The 25,722-nt window shown below is 48.5% G+C and overlaps 1 protein-coding gene across 1 annotated transcript in view; it reads left to right on the top strand.

The window, feature by feature from the left end:
• The window catches only part of ATP6V0A4 (ATPase H+ transporting V0 subunit a4), a gene marked incomplete at both ends in the record, with an annotated part of 44,906 nt that extends 19,557 nt beyond the window's left edge, over positions 1-25,349 (top strand). The window contains 9 exons of the mRNA XM_084230489.1: positions 1,693-1,850; positions 3,734-3,827; positions 7,678-7,796; positions 10,203-10,419; positions 13,575-13,676; positions 18,688-18,816; positions 21,296-21,413; positions 23,563-23,734; positions 25,256-25,349. Coding sequence (XP_084086615.1) covers positions 1,693-1,850; positions 3,734-3,827; positions 7,678-7,796; positions 10,203-10,419; positions 13,575-13,676; positions 18,688-18,816; positions 21,296-21,413; positions 23,563-23,734; positions 25,256-25,349 — 1,203 coding nt within the window. The remainder of the gene's footprint in view (positions 1-1,692; positions 1,851-3,733; positions 3,828-7,677; positions 7,797-10,202; positions 10,420-13,574; positions 13,677-18,687; positions 18,817-21,295; positions 21,414-23,562; positions 23,735-25,255) is intronic.
• Positions 25,350-25,722: the final 373 nt, after the last annotated feature.

Here is a 25,722-nt window from a genome sequence, read left to right as displayed (position 1 = left end):
TTTTTTTCTTTCCCAACATAGATTTTTTTTTTTATTATGAAAGCAGTATCTGTTTACTGACAAAACTGGGAAAATACAGCAGTCTATGAAAATGGTATCTTTTTTTAAAAAAATGATTTATTTATTTATGCATACAAGAGCTGGGGTACAGGCCAGAGATGCAGGGGGTGAGAGGATCTACCAGAAACAGAGCGGGGAACAGAACCAGCAGATTGACCAAAGGACTCTGCTGAGGGGAGCAGGGGCGAGACAGGAGAGGTCTACTGCGCCATGTGGGTTGCTCCCTGGCCGGCCCGGGATGGAACTCGTGCTGCAGAGGCTGCGGACAGCTTCATAGTGTGGTGCTTAACCCCTTGAGTCACCAGAGAGGACCAAGTAGTGCATTTTAATTCATAATCTCCATCACACTTGAAATATCATGAACATTTTTTCACGGCAGATCCTTTCTGCAAGTCCACGGTCAGTGCTCTTAGAAAACACTAAGAAGTCCTGAGAATCACAGCCTTACTTTACACCTGCTGTTCCTCTGCCTTGTGTGAAGTTCCTTCCCAGAGTATTGTGAAAATTGAGACAACCCCAAGAGCTTGCATTATTTAAAAAATGAACCAGTTAGCATCCCTTTATGTCCATTGTAATACATTTGACAAAGTGGAAACTTGCCTTTAGCTCTGTTCTGAATTTTAAGAGTATCTGCAGACTTTGATAACAGGTTGACTTGACTAGAGCTGGTTCAGCGATGTCGTAGAGTTAATCATCAACACGCTTCCTGGAAAAATCAGGCTTTAACCGATACAATTTTCCATGACAAGCATTTAACAGTTTCCTGTAATAAATATTTAAAGTCTCAAAGTTACATTTCAGCATTTCTTAGAGTGCTTGATATGCATCATCTGGTTACTGGCTGGCTGTTTACTCTTCTTAGTGGATGGGCTTGGAACTCAGCTTTATAATGACAAGATCCCAAATGAGTACAGATCTCACTTGCCATGAAGTTCAGCAGTGACATGAGGCAGCTCAGTGCTTGTCTCCTGGGAACACTTGAGACTACCTACTTTCTTTTTTTTAAAGATTTATTTATTTATGAATACAAGAATTGGGGTACAGGCCAGAGGTGCGGGGCGGGGGTCGGTGAGCAGATTCACTAGAGACAGAGTGGGGAACAGAACAGGCAGACCAACTGAAACACACTGCTGAGGGGAGCAGTGGGCGAGACAGGAGAGGTCTGCTGTGCCATGTGGGTCACCTCCCTGGCTGGGGATCATACTCATGCTGCAGTGGCAGCTGATAGCCTTATAGTACTGGCGCTTAACCCCTGCGCCACCAGGGATGCCCGCGACTACCTACTTTCAAGACCCTGCCTGGACAGGGGAGACCTCAGCTTCTGCTTCAGTTCCTGGTCCAGTCAAGGCTAAATGAAAGAATACGGTGCTTATGTGGTTGTTTTCATAATAACAACTTCCAGTGTAGGACTTTCCTGGGATTCCGCATATAAGCTAAGGAAACCGGTGATGTGTGTGCACTTTTTCTTTGAATCACTTTGATGTCTGCCTTGACATATGGCCCCTTTGTAGGATGCTCGGGTGCCTGGTGAAGGCGATTGTGGTGGTGGTGATGGAGCCAACTTATAACACAATTTTGCCTGGAGTGTGATTCAGAACCCACTGACAGTCCTCTCTGTCTCCCTGAGGCCAGATCTGGAACACGTTCTTCCATGGACGCTATCTGATACTCCTTATGGGCATCTTCTCCATCTACACGGGCTTGATTTACAACGACTGCTTCTCCAAGTCTTTCAACATCTTCGGCTCTTCTTGGAGTGTCCGCCCCATGTTCAGAAATGGCACGTGGAAGTAAGTTGCAGACAGGTGAAGCATATACCACAGAGTGCATTCTATGTGCTGGACTCTATTGGGAAAACAAGCGGTAGAGCAGGTATAAACTGGGCATCGGATAAACAGTCCTGGAAACAACTTCGTGGAGAAGGTTTCATTTGAAACTTCACTTGCTCAGGCAGGAAACTAGAGAAAGTGAAATTATGCCTCCAAGCATTTGGGGCAGAGGCTTTGCTTTAAGCAAGGCTGATGCTAATATTTCCTCTTGCTGTGTCAAACCTTTTGAATTTGAGGTAATCGCAACTATTTGTGTTTGCTTTTATTTCCTTTGCTGTAGGGGTTGGTACGCTCACAGACACCGCTATCACTGACATCATGAAATTTCTGTGTATTTTATTGTTGCAGGTCTTATAGTGAAGTCTTTAATCCATTTTGAATTTCTTTCTGTGCATGCAGTTAGAGTGATCTAGTTTGTTCTGTTACAAGTGTCTGTCCAGTTTACCCAGCATCATTTGTTGGAGACTCTCCTTTCTCCATTCTATGGAGAGGATGGTAGAAAATCCTTAGAGGATTTGGCTCCTGTGAGGATGAATAATTATTTGGTCACTTTCATGGTGTAGGCGATGTCCTTATTTTTGCCCATTTTCAGGTCTGATTGTGGAATGGGCTTGTCTTTGTCCTGAGCCTTCCCAGTTACAGGGGTCTTGTCGGATGTCGGTGTTCTTGGGAACTGTTTGTATTCAACAGTAGACATGGTGCCAAGCCAGTTCCCGCTTGTCAGAAGTGGGTTTTCTCTTTGCTGACACATGAACCATTTCTCTGCTAACTAAATCTAATCAGTGTCACCGACACGTGCCCAGGGGCAGAGATCGTGTCTGGGATGGCCAGTCATGGCCAGCTGTTTCCACTGTCCATTGAGGACTGGCCAGCATCATCAGGTTTCCTAATAACCCCCAGCACCTCAGTTGCAGGAGGAAGGGGTATATTTCTAGGCAACCAGTCGGAGTTGACAGCACTTGGGTTTTCATCATTTCACTCATTCTTGGACCCTCCATAGATGTATTCTCTGTCAAAACCAAACCAAACCCAAATGCTCTTATTTCCTCGGGCTGGCAAGAAAACAAGAGACTCCTATAAAGAAGGGACTCAAGTTTAAAGACAGTCAATGAACCACACTTTTTGAGTGAAGGCTGATTCCTTCCTCCAGGATCAGCCCATGTGTCCCCAGGCAGTTTTCCCAGTCTGGACCCTGAAAAGGTTTTATTTTTATTTTATTTTTAAAGATTTATTTATCTATGCATACAAGAGCTGGGGTACAGCCCAGAGGTGCCGGAGGTAGGAGGATTCATCAGAGACAGAGCGGGGAGCAGAACAGGCAGATGCACTGAAATACACTGTTGAGGGGAGCAGCGGTTGACACAGGAGAGGTCTGCTGTGCCATGTGGGTAGCTCCCTGGCCTGAAGGGGATGGAACTCATGCTGCAGTGGCTGCGGATAGTCTCATAGTGCTGAGATTTAGCCCCTTGCACCACCGGGGAGGCCCCCTGGAAAGATTTTATTTCTTATATGTTCCCTTCATATCCGCCTCCTCTGTCTTTGCTGATGCATATTCAATAGTCTAATTGTTTCACTTCACTGAACCCTATCACACTGAGTCTTTTGGAAACTCAGTCTGTGAACACCTTAGGGACCAGACAGCAATTTCTGTTTGTCAGCACCTAGGACCATACTTGACACATAGTAGGTGTTCAGCATTCATTCGTAGAATAATTGAATGAGCCAAATTGATGAGCTGCACTGACGGACTATGGCTTGTGATTCACGACTGATGCAATATTGTAGTTTTTCCTTCCTCTGATTGACCCTGGTTTTGTCTTTGTTTTTCCTTTCTTTCTGGACAGTAAACACATAATAGAAGAAAATCCACTTTTACAGCTGGACCCTGCCATTCCAGGAGTGTTCTCTGGAAATCCATACCCATTTGGGATTGATCCGGTAATAACTTTTTCTTGGGTTAAAAACTTGTTATGTGGAATGTGTTGCTGAGTATGTCTCTGGCTAGGGGGTGGAATGCGAGAAATTCAAATGAGCAAACTTATGTTGAGATACAATAACATGTAATGGAGGTTTTTGTGAGACTGCACTGGATTCTAATACATACCCTGTGTGTACTCTTTACCCAGTTCCTGTGTCAATTTCCATACAGTTCTGCAAACATTGGCCTGTCATCCATTAATTATACCTCTGGCAGTTAATGGTTGTTTCTTTTAAAGGTCCTTGGCTAACTGCAAAGTTGCATATTAAATAGTCACTTTTGCATCCTCGTCAAGTTCCTACTTTGACATTTTCCTATAAAGGGTCAAGCCATCCTTTTTCCTAGAAAAGTGTGGATTTGCCTTTATTTTTGCTTTATTTTACTGCATAGAATTGATACAACTTTCAAAGAAGTTATGTGTTAACTTTCACTTGTTATATTTATCTCGGTTCAATTGGAGCCAAGCAACACAAAGCTGCTTCTTTGCACAGCCTTTAAATTTCAAGACACATTTCAAGAAATTATGTGCCCATGGTGGACTAATGCATACTGCCACCAGGTGGCGGCCTTATGTTCCAAATGAGCAGGATAGTCTAGAGCTAAACTTGGGAAGAGCTGTCTGTCTGTGTTTCCTCTAAGCTCTTTTTGCCGAAGAGAATGCAGAATCTCAATTTAATTGCTGACAAATAGGAGTAAACACACTGATCATAAACTTGTTTCTCTGTTTTGTGCTACCTTGTGGGTCAGCGCCTCTTCCATTTTCCTGGGTCTTCCCTTATTCTGCCTACCTCCCTTCCTTGGAAAGGGAAAGCTTCATCCAGGATTTGTTTATTTTTACCCCCACTGTCTCTTGCATTCTGTTTTATCAAAAGAAGTAAAGTCCTTGAAAGCTGACGTGTAAGCTGCAAAGTACTGAGAACAAATGCAACTTGTTATTTTTGTAGACTGGAAGGCCTTACTCTTATCCAAGGAATTTCATGATTAGCAAAGCAGGCGGAGTGGGGAGAGGGGTGACTTTAGGGGCTGCGTGACCTTCTTTGCATTGAAGCTCATCGCTTCAACAGTTTCCTTTCTTCCCTTCCCAGCCTGCATCCTATTCATCAGCAAATTCTGTCTGCTGTTCTGCTCTTCACAAAGGGGAGAGTATTTCACATTTTAGAACCAAGTAGACCAGAGTTTCTAGTCTGCAGGCCATTTTGTCATCTATTCACACTTAGAAATAAAAGGAAGAGGGTCTCCCCGGTGGCGCAGCAGTTGAGCGCTGGGTTGCGAAGCTGCCCGCAGCCTCTGCAGCGCCAGTTCAATCCCCGGCTGCTCCCCGGCCACCAGAGGAGGGTCCCACATGGCGCGCAGGCCCGCTGCTCCCCTCAGCAGTGTACTTCGGTCCTTCTGCCTGCTCTGCTCCCCGCTCTGGCTCTGGTGAATTCTCTCACCCTCCCGCGCTTCTGACTGTACCCAGTGCTCGTATAAATAAATAAACTAAACAAATAAATAAATAAAATAAATTAAAAAAAAAAGAAATAAAAGGAAGAAATTTGAGGATGAAAGAAGGTGAAAATAACTTTTCCAGTAACATTTAGCGATAATATTTTCCCCATAAAATAGTATGCCAATATGATTTTAAAATCCATTTAATACAAACATTATTTTAAAAATAATAATAACATTACCCCTGCAATCGTATTCCCAGAGCCCCTTTAACACAGCATCTCTGTGGCTGTATTAGTGCTTTACATATATTAGTGAAGGGTTTGATTTTTACATAATCTAAATTTCAGTAGCTGGATTTATTAACCGTGTTTAGTGTCGATTTGTGAGTCAAATTGAAAAATGTTTGGGCATTGGAGCCAAAAGGTCTTTCTCGAGGTGTTTGTGAATATTTTGTAATAAATGAACACAACACAATGGTTAAACACCCACGCTTTGGAATCAAACGGCTGCGTTGCAATCTTGGCTTTTCTTTTCTTTTCTTTTTTTAAAAATTTATTTATTTATACAAGATCTGGGGCACAGTCAGAGGCGCGGGAAGGTGAGAGAATTCACCAGAGACAGAGTGGGGAGCAGAGCAGGCAGACAGACGGAAGACACTGCTGAGGCGAGCAGTGGGTGAGACAGGAGAGGTCTGCAGCGCCAAGTGGGTATCTCCCTGGCTGGCCGGGAATCGAAACCGCACTGCAGAGGCTGCGGACAGCTTCACAGCGTGGTGCTCAACCCGCTGCACTACCAGGGAGGCCCCAATTTTGACTTTTCTATTATCTTGCTGTGTGACTTTTAGCAAGTTAGCCTCGCCACGTGTCTGCTTCCTCGTCTGTAAAATGGATGTAATAATGGCCCTACCCATAGGCTTGCTCAGAAGATGAAAAGATTTTTACATGTAAAACACCCAGAGTAGAATCTGGTGTGTTAACTGGGTGAATCACATCTTTGCTTTTATATTGTTTCTTCCTAAGTGTGTAAGTAGCTTAATCACTCTGAGATTAAGATAACTCCCCTCATCTGTAAAATGGGAATACTTAGGCCCATCCCATAGGTTTTTTGCTGGGATTCAACGAGATAAGCAGACATATTTCAAGAGCTTAGTACGTGGAATCCTGTGCTTAACCGTGAACGTGTCTAGCCCGTCAGTGAAGTGGCCATCCTGCGCCCCCCATGCCAGTGATCCTATAGGGACTGATGAAGCAGGTGGGAAAAGGCATGGGCAGAGGGGGGAGGGTGAGCCTGCATCAGCTCAGATGCCAGGGTGGGCAGGGAGGAGAGAGCAGGTGCCTCTGATATCTGGGTGCCGGTGTCTGGAGTCACGCCCCTAATTTCCTGGCAACCTCCTCTGTAACTGTCCATCTGGCAGCCTCCCAGGACCTTGCAAGAAAGAATCTGAGACGCAGGGTGCCTGCTCTGTGTGTGCCGGGGCGGGGACAAGGCCACCCCGTGCGTGGCTGTGCTTGCGTGATGCTGGCTCCTTAGCAGATGCAGAGAAATTTGGAGAAGGACATCAGCTGAGCCGACGCTTGTGGCTGTGTCCTCTCAGAGATGCAGCAGAGCAAGCCCTCAGCATGCGTCCCGTTGGCAGTCAGGGGGCCCCAAAGTTGCAGGGGGGCCGGGGGTAAGAACATTGCCTAGGGGAGGGAGTGGAGATCACAGGGTGTCTGGGATGTCTGTGGGGAAGCCACTGGGGTCATTACTCAGGGTGAGGCCCTGTCCAGCCCCCCATCCCTCCCAGGGCTTGCTCCGTGTCAGTCTCCCTTGGGGCAGGTTAGGCTCTCACGTTGCCAGCCTGATAATTCTTTTTAAAGCAGCCGAGAAGATGGCAGGGACCACATCCCATATGTGGCGCCCATAAGTATGTGTTACATCAGGGGTGGTTTCTTGGGGAGAGCCTGGGAAAGTACTTTCTAATGTGAAGCAGGGTAAGAAGGGGTCGGCTACATTTCTGGGCCAGAGGTCTGTGCCCTTTTTAAGAGAACTGAAGCAAGTTTCAGATTTGTGCAAATGTGTCATTTAGAATGGGGGGTCTTGGGGGAGGGTCATGTAGGATCCTCCACCCACCCCCCAGTTTTCTTCCTGCCACATGCTGTCTTACTAATAGCCCCAAGGGTTCTGACAGGCTTCTGTCGGTCAGGTCAAGTTGCATTTGTAAGGGGCTTGGTCCTTCCCCGTTAGTGGGCCCAAAATGCATGCTTTGAACTGGACTGAAATCTGTGAATGTGGCTTCCAGAGCGACTTCGGGGGTGGTGGGGGTGCCATGGCCTCCACCTCCAGCAGAACTCCAGGACTCCAGCCTCAGGCGTCTCTCTCCTCATACTTTCCATCTAGATTTGGAACTTGGCTTCAAACAAACTAACTTTCTTGAACTCCTACAAAATGAAGATGTCCGTTATCCTGGGCATCGTCCAGATGGTCTTCGGCGTGATTCTCAGCCTTTTCAATCACGTGTAAGTTCTACCCACTGGGTCTGACCCCAGAAATGGTGAGCATGGTGTCACCCCAGGGTGACTTGGGGGCCCCTCTGCCCTGGGCAGGGGCTTCCTTCCCGCAGGGACAAGCCAGTTTGCCAGAAATGGCAAAACTCCGCTGTTTGTGCTCAGTGGAGTCTCTCAAAGGTGAGCACGCCTTTCGCCTCAGAAACACATGAGGGCTCAGGAGGGACCAGCGAGCCCACAGCTCCTTGTCCCACCACCTGGAAGGCCTGGGTGGGTGCTGTCACCAGGCTCGGCTCCCCGCCGTGGTGGCCGTGGACTTAGTGAATTTTGGCCCTCAGAGCCTCAGAGGCTGAGCTCCATCTGAAGTCAGTTCTGCTCCTGGCAGCAGCCCCCCCCCTCTTTTTTTAAAGATTTATTTATTTTTATACAAGAACAGGGGTATAGACCAGATGCACGGGAGGGTGAGAAGATTCCCCAGAAACAGAGTGGGGAACAGAACAGGTGGACTGACGAAATACATTGCTGAGGGGAGCAGCGGGCGAGACAGGAGAGGCCTGCCATGCCATGGGGGATTCTCACCAGCCAGCTGGGATCGAACCCGCACTGCAGCGGCTGTGGACAGCTTCACAGTGCAGCGTTCAACCGCCTGCGCCACCAGGGAGGCCCCGGCAGCAGCCTCTTTTAAGGGCTCTTAAGGTTCTCCTGTCTGTTCCTCTCCTGCTCTAAGGTCCATTTCTGGAAAGCTGCTCAAATGGGCTGATGCTAATGGTGTATATTTGAAAACATATTCAGAGCTACCTTGTGTGAGCAGGGCAGCTTCAGGTATTCCTGACACTTCACCTTGGTGCCCAGGAGCACGCGAGGTCGCCCAGGTGCCCCCGGGTCCAGGAGACCAGTCTAGAATCAGAACTACTGGTTCTGACTCGCAGTAGCTGTGCGATCACAGATACGTGCTCAACACCTCTGAGACTTTCCTGCCACAGGCTGGGATGCGACAGGTGGGACGGCTCAGGTTATTGTATAGTAGCCGACAACCCCAGGCTTAGTGGCTCAAGATCCTAACACTATGTGTGGCGACTCCCTGGAACCGCTCCCCTGCCATCCCTGCACGGGCAGCCAGCATCTAAGCACGTTCCCGGCCCTGGCAGGAGAGGGAATGTGACATGAGACTCTCAAGCTTCCGCCCAAAGGGACAAATCCACCTTCTGTGCCCACGTCATTGGCCAGAGCTAGTTCCACGGTGGCCCCCAACCTGAAAGTGCAAGAATTACAATTCTGCTTGACAACTGGAAATGCTGAGGGAGTAAACTGATGACAAGCCCTCTGGTGCTGTTGCTGCTAAAAGATGGGAATTGAATGATCACACTGGAAAGTACTTTTTGGATGAGGCTTTTGGGGGCTGTCCTCTCCCATCTCTAGCCATGCTGCTTTATCCTGGGCTCTCCCTCTGCCCTCAGATAACTCTTGCAATTAACAAAGGGTGTAGGGGCCTCCCTGGTGGCGTGACACAGGGGTTAAAGTCTCAGAGCTATCAAGCTGTCACCAGCCACTGCAGCACGAGTTTGATCCCCGGCCAGGGAGCTACCCACATGGCACAGCGGACCTCTCCCCTGCTCCCCTCAGCAGTGTATTTCAGTAGATCTGCCTATTCTACTCCCCACTCTCTCTGATGAATTCTCTCACCCCCCACACCTCTGACCTACACCCCAGTTCTTGTATGCATAAATAAATAAATCTTAAAAAAAACAAAAACAAAGTGTGGGGTCCCAACAGACATTTCAACTCGGGCACCCCCACGTGAGCCTGGGGGAAAGTATCTTAGAGCAGGAGTGGGTGGACTACCTGCATCAGGAGCCAGAGAGTGAGTGTTTTAGGTTTAGCAGGCCAGTCTCTGCTGGAACTTCTCAGGTCTGGGGTTGAAGCAGGAAGGCATTTGTAGCCAACACATAAACGAGCACTAAAACTTGATTTATGAACCCTGAAATTTGAATTTCATGTAATTTTCATGTGGCATAAAATATTGTTATTCTTTTGATTACCCTCAGTCCCTAGCCATTTAGAAATATAAAAACCAACTTTAATCTGCCGACTGTACCAAAACGGTCTGGACAACTGGGCCTGAGCTCCTTTGCTGGCTGAGCTCTGCAAGGAGTCCTTGGGTGAAGGGAGGAGAAAAGTTGCCTGAGATTTCTGTGCCTTTGAGTCTGTCCCTATGAGCTGGGCCTGCAAGTGAGACTGTAGGCCCGTCACCCGCTCTACCTGGGCCTGATCTGGGCATGACCTTGCTTTAGACTTTGCCCCTCTGCCCTGCTTTTTGCCGACTTCTTTGTGCTAAAGCTCCTTGCTGCTTGCTGGGAAATGGCTATGAAACAATTAGTTGCTTTCTGCCTTATATGTGTGTCCATTTTCCACCTCCAGATACTTCAGGAAAATTCTTAACATCCTTCTGCAATTTATCCCTGAAATGATTTTTATCCTGTGCCTGTTTGGATACCTGGTTTTCATGATCATCTTCAAATGGTGCCACTATGATGTCCATGCGTCCCAGCACGCCCCCAGCATCCTCATCCACTTCATCAACATGTTTCTGTTTAATTACAGTGACTCTTCCAATGCACCTCTGTATAAACACCAGGTATTTATGTGTTTTTTTCTTTTATGCATTTGATTCTGTCCAGTCTCTCTCATCTTCTTGGGTGTTGCAGAAAGTGGGCACTTTCAAGGTTGAGCTGTCTTAGCACCCAGAAAGCTCTTTAAATTTCAATGAATGTGCAGGTGTCAAGGCAGCTCTTGCCACCCCCATGTGGATGATACACAGGGGTCATGCCTGGGATGGAAAATGACTTGTTCATGGTGTGGAAAGAAAAATATAATCCTTCCCAACGATTGGCTTGAAACTGTAAATGTTCTTGATGATTTTTTTCTGAATGTAAGCTCTAGTTAAGGTTCACAAGAAAGAAAATCAAAATAGTTTAAAAATGAACAATGATGTAAAATATATATAAATAAGAAAAGGAAAAAATTGAATTAAAAAAGAAAGAAAGAAAATTAAAATAGAATTAAGAAGGAGCCCCTCTGCTCACACAGCTGGTGGATTCTAGAAAATTATGGGCCAAGCTCACCCCTCCCGTGAGCCTCTTGGAGATGCTTTTTCTTTTCTTTTTGACTCTTCCATGGACAGTCCATCCTGGCAGCTGCTTCATTCTGACTTTCCATTTCTTTCTGCCTCACTACCCACATCATATTTTATTTTTTTTAAGTATAAATGATCACAGGAGCTGGATATAAAAATAACTCAGTGGGTGATTCTTGGATAATACAAATAGTTCTCTCCTTTGGCCTCTCCCGCCCAATGCCTGATAATATTGTTTGAAGTAATTTTCACAAAAAGAAGGCCCCCTCAATGGGTTCTGGTTCCTCTGGATTACACTCAAGGGCTCATTTCCAGTGCCAGGTGGCCCTTTGGGGCCCCTGAGCCCCACCCTGGGTGTCCTAGTTAAGTCACATTGCTTCTCTGGCCAAGCACATCCTCATGGCTTTGTTTTTATTTTCCGTAGACATACCAGTGTTTTATTTATTTACTTACTTACTTTTTCCAGTTTTATTAGGAAATTATTGACCTACATTACTAAGTTTCAGGCTTACTGCATGATGGTTTGGTTTACAGAGATTATGAAATGTTGACCACAGTGGGTTCCACTGACATCATGCTCTCACGTACAGACAATAAAAGGGAGAAAGAAGAAAGAAAATGTCCCTTGTGATGAGGATTCTTAGGATTTAGTCTCCAACAGCTTTCCTACCTACTGGGCAGCAGCGCCAGCCCTCACCCCTCACCACCTCCCACATCCCTCCTTCCTGATAACCGGAAGTTTGCCCATTTCCTTCAACCCCGTCTTCCGCTGCCCTTGCCTTTGAGATCTTTTTCTATGAGTTCGCTCTTTGTTTGTTTTGTTAGATTCCACATATAAAAGAGACCACACTGTGCTTGTCTTTCCCTGACTTGTTTCATTAGTGTAATAAAGGTGCATACGGTGGGGGGATTCTCCCTCATCCTAGTGTTCTCCTCTACAGAAGCAGCAAAACAATAAGGGAAAAAATGCCCGTGACAGAGTTTTCATCAAGAATGATGGTAGATAATCGCCAGAGCAGATGCACCCTCTGAAAGGTGCTTCCCTCCTCTTTGTCACCACATTTTTGTTATACGTCAGCATGACCATGAACACCTCCCGACTGTGAACATCGAATGAATGTGATTGGCTGGTTCACTTGCTGAATGCTGGTGTCTCAATGAGCGTTTACTTCAAGTTCCCAAACAAGTCTTCTCTTGTAGGCAGAGGACCCAGAATCACCACATATTTCATGTGCTCCCTCTTGTCATGAGGCTGAAAGCCTGGAATAAGCACTGAACACTGAGTGAATGGCTTGTCCAGTTCTTCCCATTCACACACTTGATGGAGTTGGCTGCCTTCCCCGGGGCCTGTTAGGAAGATTCATTATCTTGACACATTATGGAGTTTCCAAAACTTCATCTTGGGGTCATGCAGCTGGAAGATGATGCCAGTTAATAAACACAGCCCCATCCCACTGCCTGGCTGACTGAGGGCTAGTTTTGAGTATCAAAGGAGAGCAGCTCTCTCTCTCTCTCTCTCTCTCTCTCTCTCTCTCTCTCTCTCTCTTTCTCTCTCTCTCTCTCTCTGTCTGTCTGTCTGTCTCTGTCTCCAGTTACTCTGCATCTCATGAGGAGGAAAAAGCCTCACATATAAATGGGCAGCAGGAAGTGAGGCAGCTTTGTGCTCAGGGAACCAGGGCCGACACGCTGTGTGTCCCTGCAGCTCCTCCCTATCGAGCTTGCGAAGTGGAGGGCAGAAGATAGAGCAGACGAGACATTGCCAGCACATGAGGGAAATCTCGTTACCATCAAGATGATGAATACTCGTGAAGACCGAAGGAATGTTTTCCTTTCACTGCGGGCGTCCAATTTCCACTCGTTCCCCACAGCTGTGGCCAGGCCCTTGCGTTCTCCTGACAACAGCAGGGCTGGCTGTTCTTCAAAGCTGGTGACCAGGTGCAAAATATGTAGTGGGGGCATGAGGATGGCGGAACAGATAAAGTGGGGTGACTCGAGGGTTTCAATAGAGCTTAAGACCACACACCTCAGTGCAAAGTGAATTGTGGGAGAAAGAGCAGAAGACAGTTCAGCTAGATCCCTGGAGCCTGTTCGGGAGCTTCCCTGCAGCAAGAGTCTGAAAGTCAGCTGGAGATTGTCAGGAATTTTTGTTTTTTGAGAGAGAACTTAAATCAGTAGCTAGTATTGGAAATGTACTATTACTGATGGGAATAATGTTTGTCACTTCAAGTGACCCAAGGACTTCTGGTTGATGCTGAGTGAGTCCTGAAGTCGTGGGGCCAGCCACGCTTTCCATTGAGGGCCAGGGAGATACTGCCCCCACGGGACAGTGTCAAAGGGACAAGTACCATCATGATGTGGCTCACAGTCACGACCTGTTCAAAAGCCTGGGTACCTATGGTGTGGGTGTCCAGGAAGGATCTGCTTAGAGAGTAGGGAATGAAGAGCTTCCAGTGCCCATCCTGTTTGGACACTTGCCCCAGTGGGCGGCCATGTCTCTCTCTGCAGCTCCAAGACAGGAAGGTGAATGGATTCACAGCAATGCTTTAGAGCTTTCAAAATACAGTACAAGTGAAACGAGTCATGTTAGCATCTTTGCATCTAAAATATTCAGCGTGGTCAGCTTAAAATGATTGGATCCTACCACTTTGGTCTTGCAGCAAGAAGTCCAGAGTTTCTTTGTCATTATGGCTTTGATTTCTGTGCCGTGGATGCTTTTGATTAAGCCATTTATTCTTAGAGCCAATCATCGGAAATCCCAGGTAAGGACCGTTCATTGTGATTCGTTCTTTGTGGGTTCAGTTCACTCATTGGAAACTGGAGTGTGGGGTTTAGACATAATGCTGAGCCTACTAGGAACTGAGGGGCAGAGGTGAGGGATGAAGAAACGGAATCCTCAGGGTGCCTTTATTTCCAGCATAATCTATTAGGGCAAGCATGTTTAATCTTAGATCCTGCCACATCTGCTTGGGCTGTGCATGTGCTGAGACTAGTGGCAGTTAGAGACTTACACGGAACTGAACACGATCATTTTTACTAGCTGAAAATAAGTATTTTACTATAGTATTAATTTGTGAATGTCAAACATTGTTCTTATCTGGATTCTAAACTGTGAGCTTTTACTACATTCTATAAATATTTACTAGATTGTGTGAGAGGAGAGGGGTAGTAAACACATTCAAATAGGTCCTTATTTATTTGTGATTTTCCCCCGTGACCAAACACCGGTTCCAGCCCATTTCCTTCTTTTGTCTAAACTGCTCCTGAGCCTCAGATTTATTCAGGCAGTGAAGGAGAGTTTGCTATCAGTTTAAGTCAAATAGGATTTAGGAAGTTGAACCAGCCAGGGGCCATCAGAGTGTTGAAATAACAGTGCTGCTGGAGATGATCAGTGTCTGCTTTCACCACGAGCGCAAGAGATTAAGTGGAATGTGCTGAGATCACGGATATTTCAAGTGGTTGTAGGTATTTCCAGATTGAATCCTATTTTTTGAAAATCTTTGTTGGAGGTTGACCCAGAGGACAGCAGGTTCAGAGCCCCGACGTGATGAGACTGGAGTGCGGGTGTACATCCCTAGGTGGCGCCCTCTCCCCGTTGTGCCTGCTGCTCTCATGCTCCATTTCCGGCCCCTACCATTCCAAAGCCTGAGTTATAATTGCTAAATACACAGGAAGGCAAAGCGAAGAAAACTTGCTTATTGTTGGTTAATTGGTGGGAAAACGATATAGTAAAGTTGGGGTGACCGGGGGTTTCAAAGGAAGATGGTAAATACTGATCTGTAGGAATGAATGCAGAATTCTTTCCTGAACACAACCTGTCTGTAATTCAAGGCTGGGTGACTGCTGATTCACCTGAGCCCCAGGATTCTAAAACAACAGCTTGTCTTATTCCTTGCTCTGCAAGAGTAATTTATTTTTTTTATTTTTTTTAAAAAAATATTTATTTATTTAATACATACAGGAACTGGGGTATAGGCCAGAGTTATGGGGGCGGTGATGAGGGGATTCACCAGAGACAGAGTGGGGAGCAGAACAGGCAGATCTACTGAAATACATTGCCAAGGGGAGCAACTGGCAAGTCAGGAGAGGTCTGCTCCTCCACGTGGATTGCTCCCTGGCTGGCTAGGGATCGAACTTGTGCTGCAGTGGCTGTGGATAGCTTCATAGGTTGTCTTAACCCCTCTTGCCACCAGGGAGGGCCTGCAAGAGTAGTTTAAATGGCTCCTGATCTCAAAATGGTGGATCTCTTCCTTCCTCCCCTGTCCCCATCATGGCTTGTACCAGAGGGAGGGGAGTCGCCATTTTGGATGGTACTTCTAAACTCACTTGGGTGACAGGAGCTCCAAAGACCGCTTGGAGGCCTCTCTCCTGGGCCCTTGAGATGCCCAGCTCCTTGGTTGGCTCCTTGGGCTGCTGATTTTAAGGCTCTGGTAGGTTCTTTCCATGTTGGAAACATTTCCTCCCATCTCCATCCACGAGATGATTCTGTATAGCATTATTTATACCTCACACCCATTTCCCAGCCCCACAGTGAGAACTTTGAAAGACTGGATATAGAAATTATAAAGACTTTTGTTCTGAGGGCCTCGGGGGCTAAGAACAGAGGTCCGTATAGTCAGGTTCCTCTACACCCCTATAACCCTGGGCCCCTGTGGATGCTATTTGGAAACCCCTTCGGGAAGTCGTGGGGTGCACATCTTCCCTGCAGCACCTGGGTCTCCCACATCTGCTACCCCTTTGACTTGCTGTTACGAGTCCAGGTCGCCTGTCTCTCTGTCTCCAGTCCCTGTGAAGTGACTGCCTTTCTACTTAAAATCCTCACGCTTCCATGTGCATTCTTAATGGTGAAGGTGGTTGTGCAATGACACGCAGGGAAGGTGCAGAATAAGGGGCACATGAGTGAGGTGTCATGATGTGAGTACAACCCTATGACCAGCCTCAGCTCAAGACATAGGACACCTTCAGATCTCGAGACCCTCGAAGACCCCTCGCGTTCCATTCACCCCGAGACCAAGCCTCATCCTGACTCCTAACACCAGAGGACTGTTTGCCTGTCCTTGAACTTTATGTAAATGGAACCATGTATTATGCCCACTTTTGTATCTGGCTTCCTTCATTCGGTATTGTAGTTGAGGGTGTGTGTGTGTGTGTGTGTGTGTGTGTGTGTGTGTGCGTGATGGAGGGAGGGAGAATTCCCTTGCATGAATACACAATTGAGCTAATCACTCACATATTGACAGTTATCTGGCTTGTTTCCAGTTTTAGTAATTACAGACAGTGCTGCTATAAACATCCTGGTGTCTTTTGGCACATGTGTTTCGAGAAAGTAGCAGGTAATTTAAAATTAATGACTGTTTTATTTTATAGAGCACCCAGGTCAAGTATTGTTTTGTTGCTGTGGTTGCTTAAAAAAATTTCTAATAAAGCGTTTATTTCTTCCTTTTTTTAACTGAAGTAACATTGCATTATGACATTTGCATAAGCTTCGGTGTGCATTGTTGAGAACCAACATGTGTGCATTTAGTAGAATTTATATTAAGGTCACAGCTAAACATTCATTTTGTCCTTCACCATACAGTTGTCATGGCAAGATGTTTAATAAAGGGACTGCAAAGTATATTTTGACTGGGAAGAGTCAGTAAGATTCAATGTCCATGCTCAGCCTTCCTCAAAATTATTTATGTTCATTTGAATCACATCTAGAAGAATGCCCTGGAGAAGCTTGAGTTTAGGGATGGAAATGGAGAAACTGGCTTCTCTTTCTTTGGCATTTTCTTCCTTAAGTTGACAGATAAATTGGATTTCAAGAAGACAAAGTAGTGTTAACTGGAGCTATATCCCTCCCATGGGGCAAGGAACCATGGGATTGGTGGGGGGACTTACCTGGAGCTCCCCTTGGGATCTGCCATTCTGGAATTCCTGTCCAGATCGACTTGAGCCCACTTGCGGTCCCTCCAAAGGGCCAGACACACCATTGGCACAGTGGCCAGTAGACCATGGCATGGCCCAAGGGGGGCTGTTTGTGGGGAGTGTGGGTAGAGTGTGGATATTGTGGGCTGGAGCGTCCACACTGGGCTCCCGAGGCTGGGATGCTGGGGATGGCACCAGAGGCGAGAAGGAAAGTGTGGCATCCTCTGTAGTCCAGGACCAGCTTGCCATACCCTGGCATGGGGCTCCAAATTAGAACTTGGCCTTCCAAGTTCTTATGAGGATTTATTTATCAAGATGGGAGACTAGAATATGTTTTATTTAGGAGTTTTTTTTGGCTCACTTTATAACTTTTAAATATTTAAACATACACTGGTTAGCTTTCAATTTCTACCTTTTCCCAAGGCCCAGCAAATATTAGGGGCAAACCTGCTCAAAGGAGACAGGTAAAGATGCTTTAATGACTAACCTGCAATACCCTCCCATGAAATCATTCTGGAACAGCTTTCACATCAGTTTCACAGTGATTGGAAGAGACATCCTATTTAAATTCAAGTATAAAACCAAGCCAAACTGACTGAAGACACACCTAGATTTTTTTTCCCCTTCAATTTTTTTCTTATTTATGTTTATAAAGTGATCTTTTCATTTTAAAAAGTATATTTGTGCTGGAAAAGTCTGTCTTAGCCCATTTGGGCCGCTGTAACAAAATACCACAGACTGGGGGGCTGATAAAGAACAGAAATGGCACCCAAGTCTGGAGGCCTGAAGTCCAAGATCAACAGCCCCCTCCTGGGTCCTGCTCAGGCCTACTAGCTGTGTCTGCACAGGCGGAGGGGCCGAGAGAGCTTTCTGGAGCCTCTGTCTCAGGGCACCCTGGGAGTCCCACCCCCATGACCTGGGCCCCTGCTCTCAGCATGTCCTCTGTGTTTACATATTGGTAACGATGTTAACTCTGGTTTCTAGCACTGTCCATGCTCCGGAAGCACAGGTGCCCCCTCTTCAGGCATGTAGCATCATCTTTAGGGGTTAGGATTTCAACATAGGAATATTTGGCCGACACAGATCCAGACCATCTCTGTTGCTAGTTCTTCTACTTAACTGTGCCCCCAGAAATCTGAGTGTTCCGCTTACAGAGCCGTATTGAAGCCACCGCAGATGTTATGACAGTATTTTTTTTTAACAACAGACAGGTCCTCTTGTACATACATTGTCTGGAGGTAAAGCCTGGTGCGCCTGACGCCTTCGGGGGCACCACGGAGATGAGCGCAGGCCCCAGAATCAGACTGTCGGGTTTGAATCTCTGCTCTGCCACTGACCCGCCACACCAGCTGTGGGGTGTTGGGCCCAGTTCTTAACCTTTCTGTGCTGTAGCTTAAGTCTCTGTAAAGTGGGGTGATAATTGTGTTTACATAAAGATTGTCACAAAGGCTCCTTGAGGTCATATAGAGTTCAGAATAGTGTTTGGTCCATGGTTGCTATTTATTTATTTTAAGATTTTTTATTTCTTTATGCATACAAGAACTGGGGTGCAGGCCAGAGGTGGGGAGGGGTGAGAGGAGTCACCAGAGACAGAGTTGGGAACAGAACAGGCAGATGTACTGAAATACACTGCTGAGGGGAGCAGTGGGCAAAACAAGAGAGGTCTGCTATGCCATGTGGGTAGCTCCCTGGCCAGGGCTTGAACTTATGCTGCAGTAGCTGCCAAAAGCTTGAAAGTGCTGAGACTTAACCCCTTGTACAACCAGGGAGGCCACCTATGGCTGCTATTTAATGGAAGCCTTTATTTGACATACATTGTTACAGTTCTAAGGGCAAACCTCGCTCTTCATTTCTTCCCTACAGCAGCAGGCATCCATGATCCAAGAAAATGCCATCGAAGACACTGAAGGAGAAAACTCCACCCTCTATGTAAGCTCTGGGCCGAAGGCAGCTGCAAGTGCCCATGGGACCCAGGACGACCATGAAGAAGAGGTACCTGGGACTCTATACCGAAGCCTTCCCAGCTTGCACAGATTCTAGAAGCAGGATAGAGTCGAGGGAGATGGTGGGACGGGACACCAGCCCATCAGAATAGATTTAAGTGGCAGTGTCGGGAGGACCCAGCTGGTGGCAGCCCTATAATTGCTGTGTCTTGGGAAGTTGTGTCTTCCCTCAGGGAAGGGGGAGCACCTCTGAGGATCAGAACAATGGCTACTTACCACCTAATCTGGGAGAATTTTAATATTTTAGCCCAGGTGTTACCCCATCTGCCAGTATGAGGAGACTCAGTTTCCCATCTAGTGACAAAGGAGACCCTAAATCTCAGCTGCACCCCTAAAGTCAGACTCGTTTAGTTTGCTCTTTCCCATCAGGGCTGACATGGTCTCCTTGTTCTATGTCTGAGCCCCAGCTCTGCCTTGATTCTGTTGACTTATCTTTGTAACGTGATCTGTCTCTCCTGTGAATTCACGAATTGTTTGATTCCCTCATCCCTTCCCGCCCCTTTCTGGCCAAGGACAGCTACGCCCCCTCAGGAATGTGGGCCTGTTTTCCCAGACCAGCCAGCTGGCTGTTTGTGTACCGTGAGTGAAGTCACCCACAATCCTGAACCCAGGCGGGGGTTTTAACTGGAACCCTATACTAATTCTGCAGAGAGGCCTGAGAACAGCTCTTGTCAGCTCCTGTTGTGTGTTAAGTACTGAAAATATATTCATTTGCCTTAGGATGGTTAATCAGACTAGTGCAAAATATGAATCATGAATTCCCCTCCCTCAAGATTCCAGGTAGAGAGTAACCCATAGTGGTGGTCATTGATATTACTCAGTCTGTCAGGCCTGCTGGAATGTTTTAGAATCCAGCCCACACATCTGATCCATCAGGTCCCAGCCTGTCCAGAGCAACACCTTCATGTTTTCTTCTGTGCCCTCAGCATACACCCAGTCAGACTTCACCCGCCTCCTGCTCTGTGACCCGGCTGTCCTTGGTGGGACAGCCGCTGGCCCAGGTACAACCCTGTCAGCCTCTCATCATGAGGCAAACAGGCCTCACCCTCAGACTCCCCCCTTAGAGCTCCCCTTCAGGGTTCCCTCCCACTATGTTCCTCAGAAATTACCTGAACTCAAGGGGAAGGCCAGAGTTCTCTAGTCTGCCAAGCCCATCTGACACTCTGACACAAGCCACACAAGTTTGGGGGACCCCCGGGACCACCCCCATACTTCAGGGCAGCTGGTAACAAATTCAGGGTACCCCTCAGACCCCAGACTCCCAGTTCAATCATTTGTAGAAAATGCTTCCCAGAACTGTGACCAGTGCTGTGCTTACAATGACAAAGTTATTGTAGCAAAAACGTGCTTGCCTCTTTTGGGGTTCAAATGAATGTTTTTCCATCTTTAATACTTGCTGAGGTGTCCCAAATAGACCGCACTACATGGAGATAGTTTAAATGGAACGAAGAAAGATTGTGCCCTGGACAAGCTTTTCCTGTGTTGCAGTTTCTGAACAATGGCAACTAGGCATTTTCCACCAATTTAATTTAGTATGAGGTAATTTAACTTTTATGACCAACCATAAAACTTTAAGCATAAAACTTAAGAGGTTTTTCATGACATGGTTGTCTTGGCCCCAAAGCCTGGGTAATGTTAGGATCTAACAAAAGGACATTTCCATGAAGCCGGGAGGCAGCTTAGAAGCAATGACACCCAATCAGAGGGCAGACAAAGAGGCACACAGACAGGATGGGATACTGGGAGAGTTCCAGATCGAAGCTTCTGTGAGCTTCTGTGAGCTCAGAATGTATCACTCTCCCAGCGCGGATGTGTGGCAATGCACACAGAGTGCTGCTGGGCTTCAGTGCCCAAAGTTTACTGGGGTCACATTATGTGGGCAGGTTATTATTTGACCTGATTTTTACCTGGGTATTTGCACCCCATCTCTGACTCCCCCTGGAGCGAGGGTCCAAGTGTCAGCACCTCCTGGTCTTTCTGGTGACCAGCTCTTATATCACTCTGGGGTGCTCACTCTGAGTGAGTCACTTCATTGGCATAAAGTGGCAGGTGTGTTCGAGTGGCCCACCATAAGGAATAGACTTTTTTTGGTAGAAGAACTGAGGTGCAGGCCAGAGGTGTGGGGGGTGAGAGGAGTCACCAGAGACAGAGTGGGGAGCAAAACAGGCAGATTTACTGAAATACACTGCTGAGGGGAACAGCAGGGAGACAGGAGAGGTCTGCTGTGCCATGTGGGTAGCTCCCTGGCCAGGGACGGAACTCGTGCTAAGGAGGCTGTGGACAGCTTCACGGTGCTGAGACTTAACCGCTTGCACCACCAGGGAGGCCCTTGCATTCACTTTCTACAAGCACATGAATCTCTGTTTTCGTACTTCAGCTGGAAACGTCTTCCTAGCAGAGCCACGGCGTGTCCTCTGTGCTATGTGTAGAGAGTACTCGGTGAAGTAAAGCAAAGTCCTCTCTTTCAGTTCAACTTTGGAGACGTCTTTGTGCATCAGGCCATCCACACGATCGAGTACTGCCTGGGCTGCATCTCAAACACAGCCTCCTACCTCCGGCTCTGGGCCCTCAGCCTGGCCCATGCACGTGAGTGAGCCCCAGGGGCCTGGTGGACTCTGTCCTGGGGGGTCAGGGGAGTCTCTGGGCTGTTTCTGGTGTGTTCCCCTGGAGAATGGCTCTACTTTCCCAGGAAGGGGTGACTTTGGTTGGGCGTCTGACCGCATAGCTGGGGTTCACTCTCAGCATTGCTTCCCTGTTGCTGCTCTAACAAAAAAGTACAGATTTGCGGGCCTCTCCGGTGGTGCAGCGGGTTGCGCGCAGCGCTGTGGAGCTGTCTGTAGCCTCTGCAGCGCGGGTTCGATTCCTGGCTGGCCAGGGAGAAACCCACGTGGCGCGGCAGACCTCTTCTGCCTTGCCCGCTGCTCCCCTCAGCAGTGTCTTCAGTCCATCTGTCTGTTCTGTTCCCCGCTCTGTCTCTGGTGAATCCTCTCACCCTCCTGAGCCTCTGACCTATACCTGAGCTCTTGTGTAAATACGGATTTGCGATCTTACAGTTCTGGAGGCCAGTAGTCCTAAAACCAAGGTGTCAGCAGGATTTTGTTCCTTCCGGGAGCTCTGGGGAGAATCCGTTCCCTGCCTTTTCTGGCTTTTAGTGGCCACCCGTATCCCTGGCTGTGGCCCCATCATGCCTGCTGCGTCTGTCGTCAGACATCTTGACTCAGCCTCCCCTGCCCTCTGCTTCCAAGGGCCCAGTTACGCCGCACAAGCTCTAACTCGGCAGTCTGCAGTTAACCCCATCTGCAGAAAGACGGCCACATGTGACCTCCAGTGGCTTCTCGGGATTAGGACATCTTCAGAGGGGAGGGTGTCACTCTTCAAGCTGTCACACCCTCCTAGAAGGTGCTGGCCTTTGGAGAGGGCTGCCTTGAGTGCAAGCATTGGAGGAGGGGCCCAATTGGCTGCCCACAGAGCTGACCCAGAGGGAGAGTTCACCACTTTGGTCTACTCACCGCCCTCCAGGGTCAGGCCGGGGCCAGGAATACAATTTTGATAAAAGAGTCGAGCCCCAGGGTTGACTTAGGCAGGAATCCAACTTACTTTGAAGACCCCTCTTGACCTTGACCAGCTTCTCCAGTCTTGTCTCTTAGTATGTCCTTCATCGCCTCCTCCCCGCACCCTCACCCATTTCACTGGCAGGGACCACGAGGAACTGCCCTGGAAGATTCCCCACTCTGGGCTCCTGAATGCGTTTGGCCTGCAGCTCCCTTGCCTGAAATATCCCTCCCTGTCCCTGCCCGGTTCCTAATTCCTCCTTCAGAGCTCAGGCAGAGGCCGTCTCCCCTGGAAATCTTCCTCCCTGGCCCCCAGTCAGGCAGGTGCCCTTCGCCTGGGTTCTGGGGAAGCTGTCCCAGCACCGATTGCAATTCTGTCCCGGTGAGCCTGTCTCCCATGAGACTGTGCCCTCCTGCAGGGAAAGGACCTGGCCTTTTATCTCTGCATCCCCAGAGCAAAGCATAATGCCAGGAACAGAGAAGCCAGTCTGAAGTGAGGTGTGCTCAAAGGATAGAAACCAAAACGATGAAAATGCCTGATCATCGATTTACAGCAGAAACTCGAATGCTTAGCATCAGTGTGGTCTCCAGTGCTCGTTTCCTTACGCAAATTCCCTTCCGGTTCCCTCCCCTCTTCTATGTGCTTAGATGCTTAGATCTGTGTGTTGGCCAGAGGTGCGGGGGGTGAGAGGAGTCACCAGAGACAGAGTGGGGAACAGAACAGGCAGACAGACTGAAATACACTGCTGAGGGGAGCAGCGGGCGAGACAGGAGAGGTCTGCTGCGCCATGTGGGTAACTCCCTGACTGGGGATCGAACTCGTGCTGCAGTGGCTGCCGAGACTTAACCCCTTGTGCTACCAGGGAGTCCCTGTGTTCTGCTTCTTTGTCGTAACATTATGTCACTAGGATTTACCCGCCTTGCCACTGGTAGCTACTTTGCTCCCTGTCAGTGGTGAATAATATCCCACCGATGACAAATACACCGCGCATTTGTCCCCTGGGTGGGAACTCCTCTGTTGTGAGCAAAGCTGTTGTGCTCGATGACACGAAGGAGCCGGAGGGGCCCATGCCCTGTCCCCCGCCATGGTGGGAGCTGCCGGGTCACCGTGCATGCCGGTCTGGGCAAATCATCTCCCTTTGCGGATAACCCGTGTTGGCGGGTGTTTCTCTCACACTCTGCAGAGCTGTCCGAGGTGCTCTGGACCATGGTGATGAGCATCGGCTTCCGCATAAAGGGTTGGGGAGGACTCGTCGGCGTCTTCATCATCTTTGCCTGTTTTGCTGTCCTGACGGTCGCCATCCTGCTCATCATGGAGGGCCTCTCCGCGTTCCTGCACGCCCTGCGCCTGCACTGGTAAGGGCGGCCTCCTGCAGGGGCTCGCGTGAGCTGGGGCAGGTGGACGGGGCAGGCCTGGGGGCAAAGCCTGGTGCTCTGCCGTGTGACGGCAGCCGGTTCCGCACCTTTTGGGAACCTTCATTGTCTGTTGGTGTAAAACTAACTACACACGCACAGCGTGTCCGCAAATAACATTTTTTCCTTCAATGCATTTCACTCTAACCTGGTAAGAAAACCCTCCCCCTTCGACAAAGTGACATTATCCGAGGACGTGGTTTCGTTAAATGTTGCTTTGCTTACAGGTAAAGTTTCTTTCTTTTTAAAAGTTACTGTTTTTTAGGAAAACGTTGGTTTACAACATCGCGGATGATTGAGGGGTATGGGGTCACACCTCTGCAGATGGATGTGACCCCACTACTCTCCCTTAGATGACAGTTCTCTGCACTGTCCCGGGCTGTTGAGTGAGGACTTGCCGAGCACACATGGCTGACCCATAATGACCCGTAATGAAATGCTGTTCCGTTTCCTTCTCTCGAAAATGTTCACTTGTCATGACCACTGACGCCTGCCCGTGTCGGTGGATGACAGATCTGGGGGAGGCTCCCACAGGGAGCGCTGAGCCAACCTGGCACGTCTGACCCTCGCTGCCGAGTGTGGGCATCAGCCACCAGCAGGGCGGCCCAGCCCTGCACAGAGTGGGAGCAGAAGGGGGGCTCCTGCAGGAGGAGGTGCCCTCGGGCACCCTTCACAGCTCACGTGTGTCCCAAGCTACCGGCCATCACTGCCAAATATATTAACTGAAATGTTTGTTAAAATTTCCTTTTTTGTCCCAAATCACATTCAGCGAGAATGGCGAGCGTGTGCCGCAGCCACAGTCCGCGTTCAGCCTCTGCTGACGTTCTCTGCGCCCCCGTGGCTGCAGTTCTGAAAGGGCTTCTCACATTTCAGGCTTGAGGGGGTGACGGTGTCCCTGCCGCGGGTGGCAGAGCCAGTTCCCCCAGGTCATTAAGGACATGGACTCGGTCACATACGCAAACACAAACGATCACACGCAGCGTCTGTTCTGTGGCCTAGAAAACTGGCATTCAAGCTTCCGGTGGATAACCCCGAAACTTACCATCAGGATGGAGAGGAGACACCCCGCCTGACCTCAGGCTCTCCTCTCACTGCTGCTCAGCAGGCCAAGCTGCGCAGCGAGGGTGTCCTGTGGGGGAGGGCTGGGGTGCTATGCTGTGTTCGTGGGGTCACTAGCAGAAACCTGATGGAAGTGGGGTGAGGAAGGAGTCAGAGGGAGGAGAGAGTTTGGGGGGAAAAATCTAGGGATTTTCATAGCAGCTGGCCCTCTTGGCGGCTCCCTGCTGCCCTTCCTGACCTTGTGCTTGAACTGAAGTCAATGAAGCCACAAATGAAGCCGAAGGATCAGCTTCTGCACCCCCCAGCCCCCCCAACCCCCCCCGCAAACCTGCCAGCCTCCAGCCTCTGTGCTTAACCCCCCTTTGTGTGTGTATTTAACCCCCCTTTTCTTGCCCCCAACGACAGGGTGGAGTTCCAGAACAAGTTCTACACGGGGGCTGGTTACAAGTTTGCTCCGTTCTCCTTTAAGCACATCCTGGAGGGGACCGCCGAGGAGTAGCCGTGGCGGCAGAGGCCGCCTGGTCCCTGGGCCAAAGACAGAAGTTTGCTCTGGTCTTCAAGTCCCCTGGGCAAGGCGTCAGTGGGATGATTGTTCTTGGCCAACTGCAGGCAGGAAGCGTGTGTTTATAGTAAGCCTTGGGATTTGATGGGACGTACCCGAGCCTTGGGGGAGCCACCGTGCTGGCCAGTGACTTCAATCTGCAGGGATCTTGGTTGTCAAACACAAAATGATTGCGAGATGGGTGGGGGGTTGCTGGACTGATGTTTCCTTGCACTGTTTTAAGTATTATTTTTAAGAAAATAAACTTCTGGCAATTCGTTTTTTTCTTTATGATGTCTTCATTCAAGATTATTCTGTAAAATTTAGCCTG

The sequence above is a fragment of the Talpa europaea genome, assembly GCF_964194135.1.
Source record: "Talpa europaea genome assembly, chromosome: 3".
Lineage (NCBI taxonomy): Eukaryota > Metazoa > Chordata > Mammalia > Eulipotyphla > Talpidae > Talpa > Talpa europaea.
Note: the sequence above shows the minus strand (reverse complement) of the source record. Positions and strands in the feature narration are given on the sequence as shown.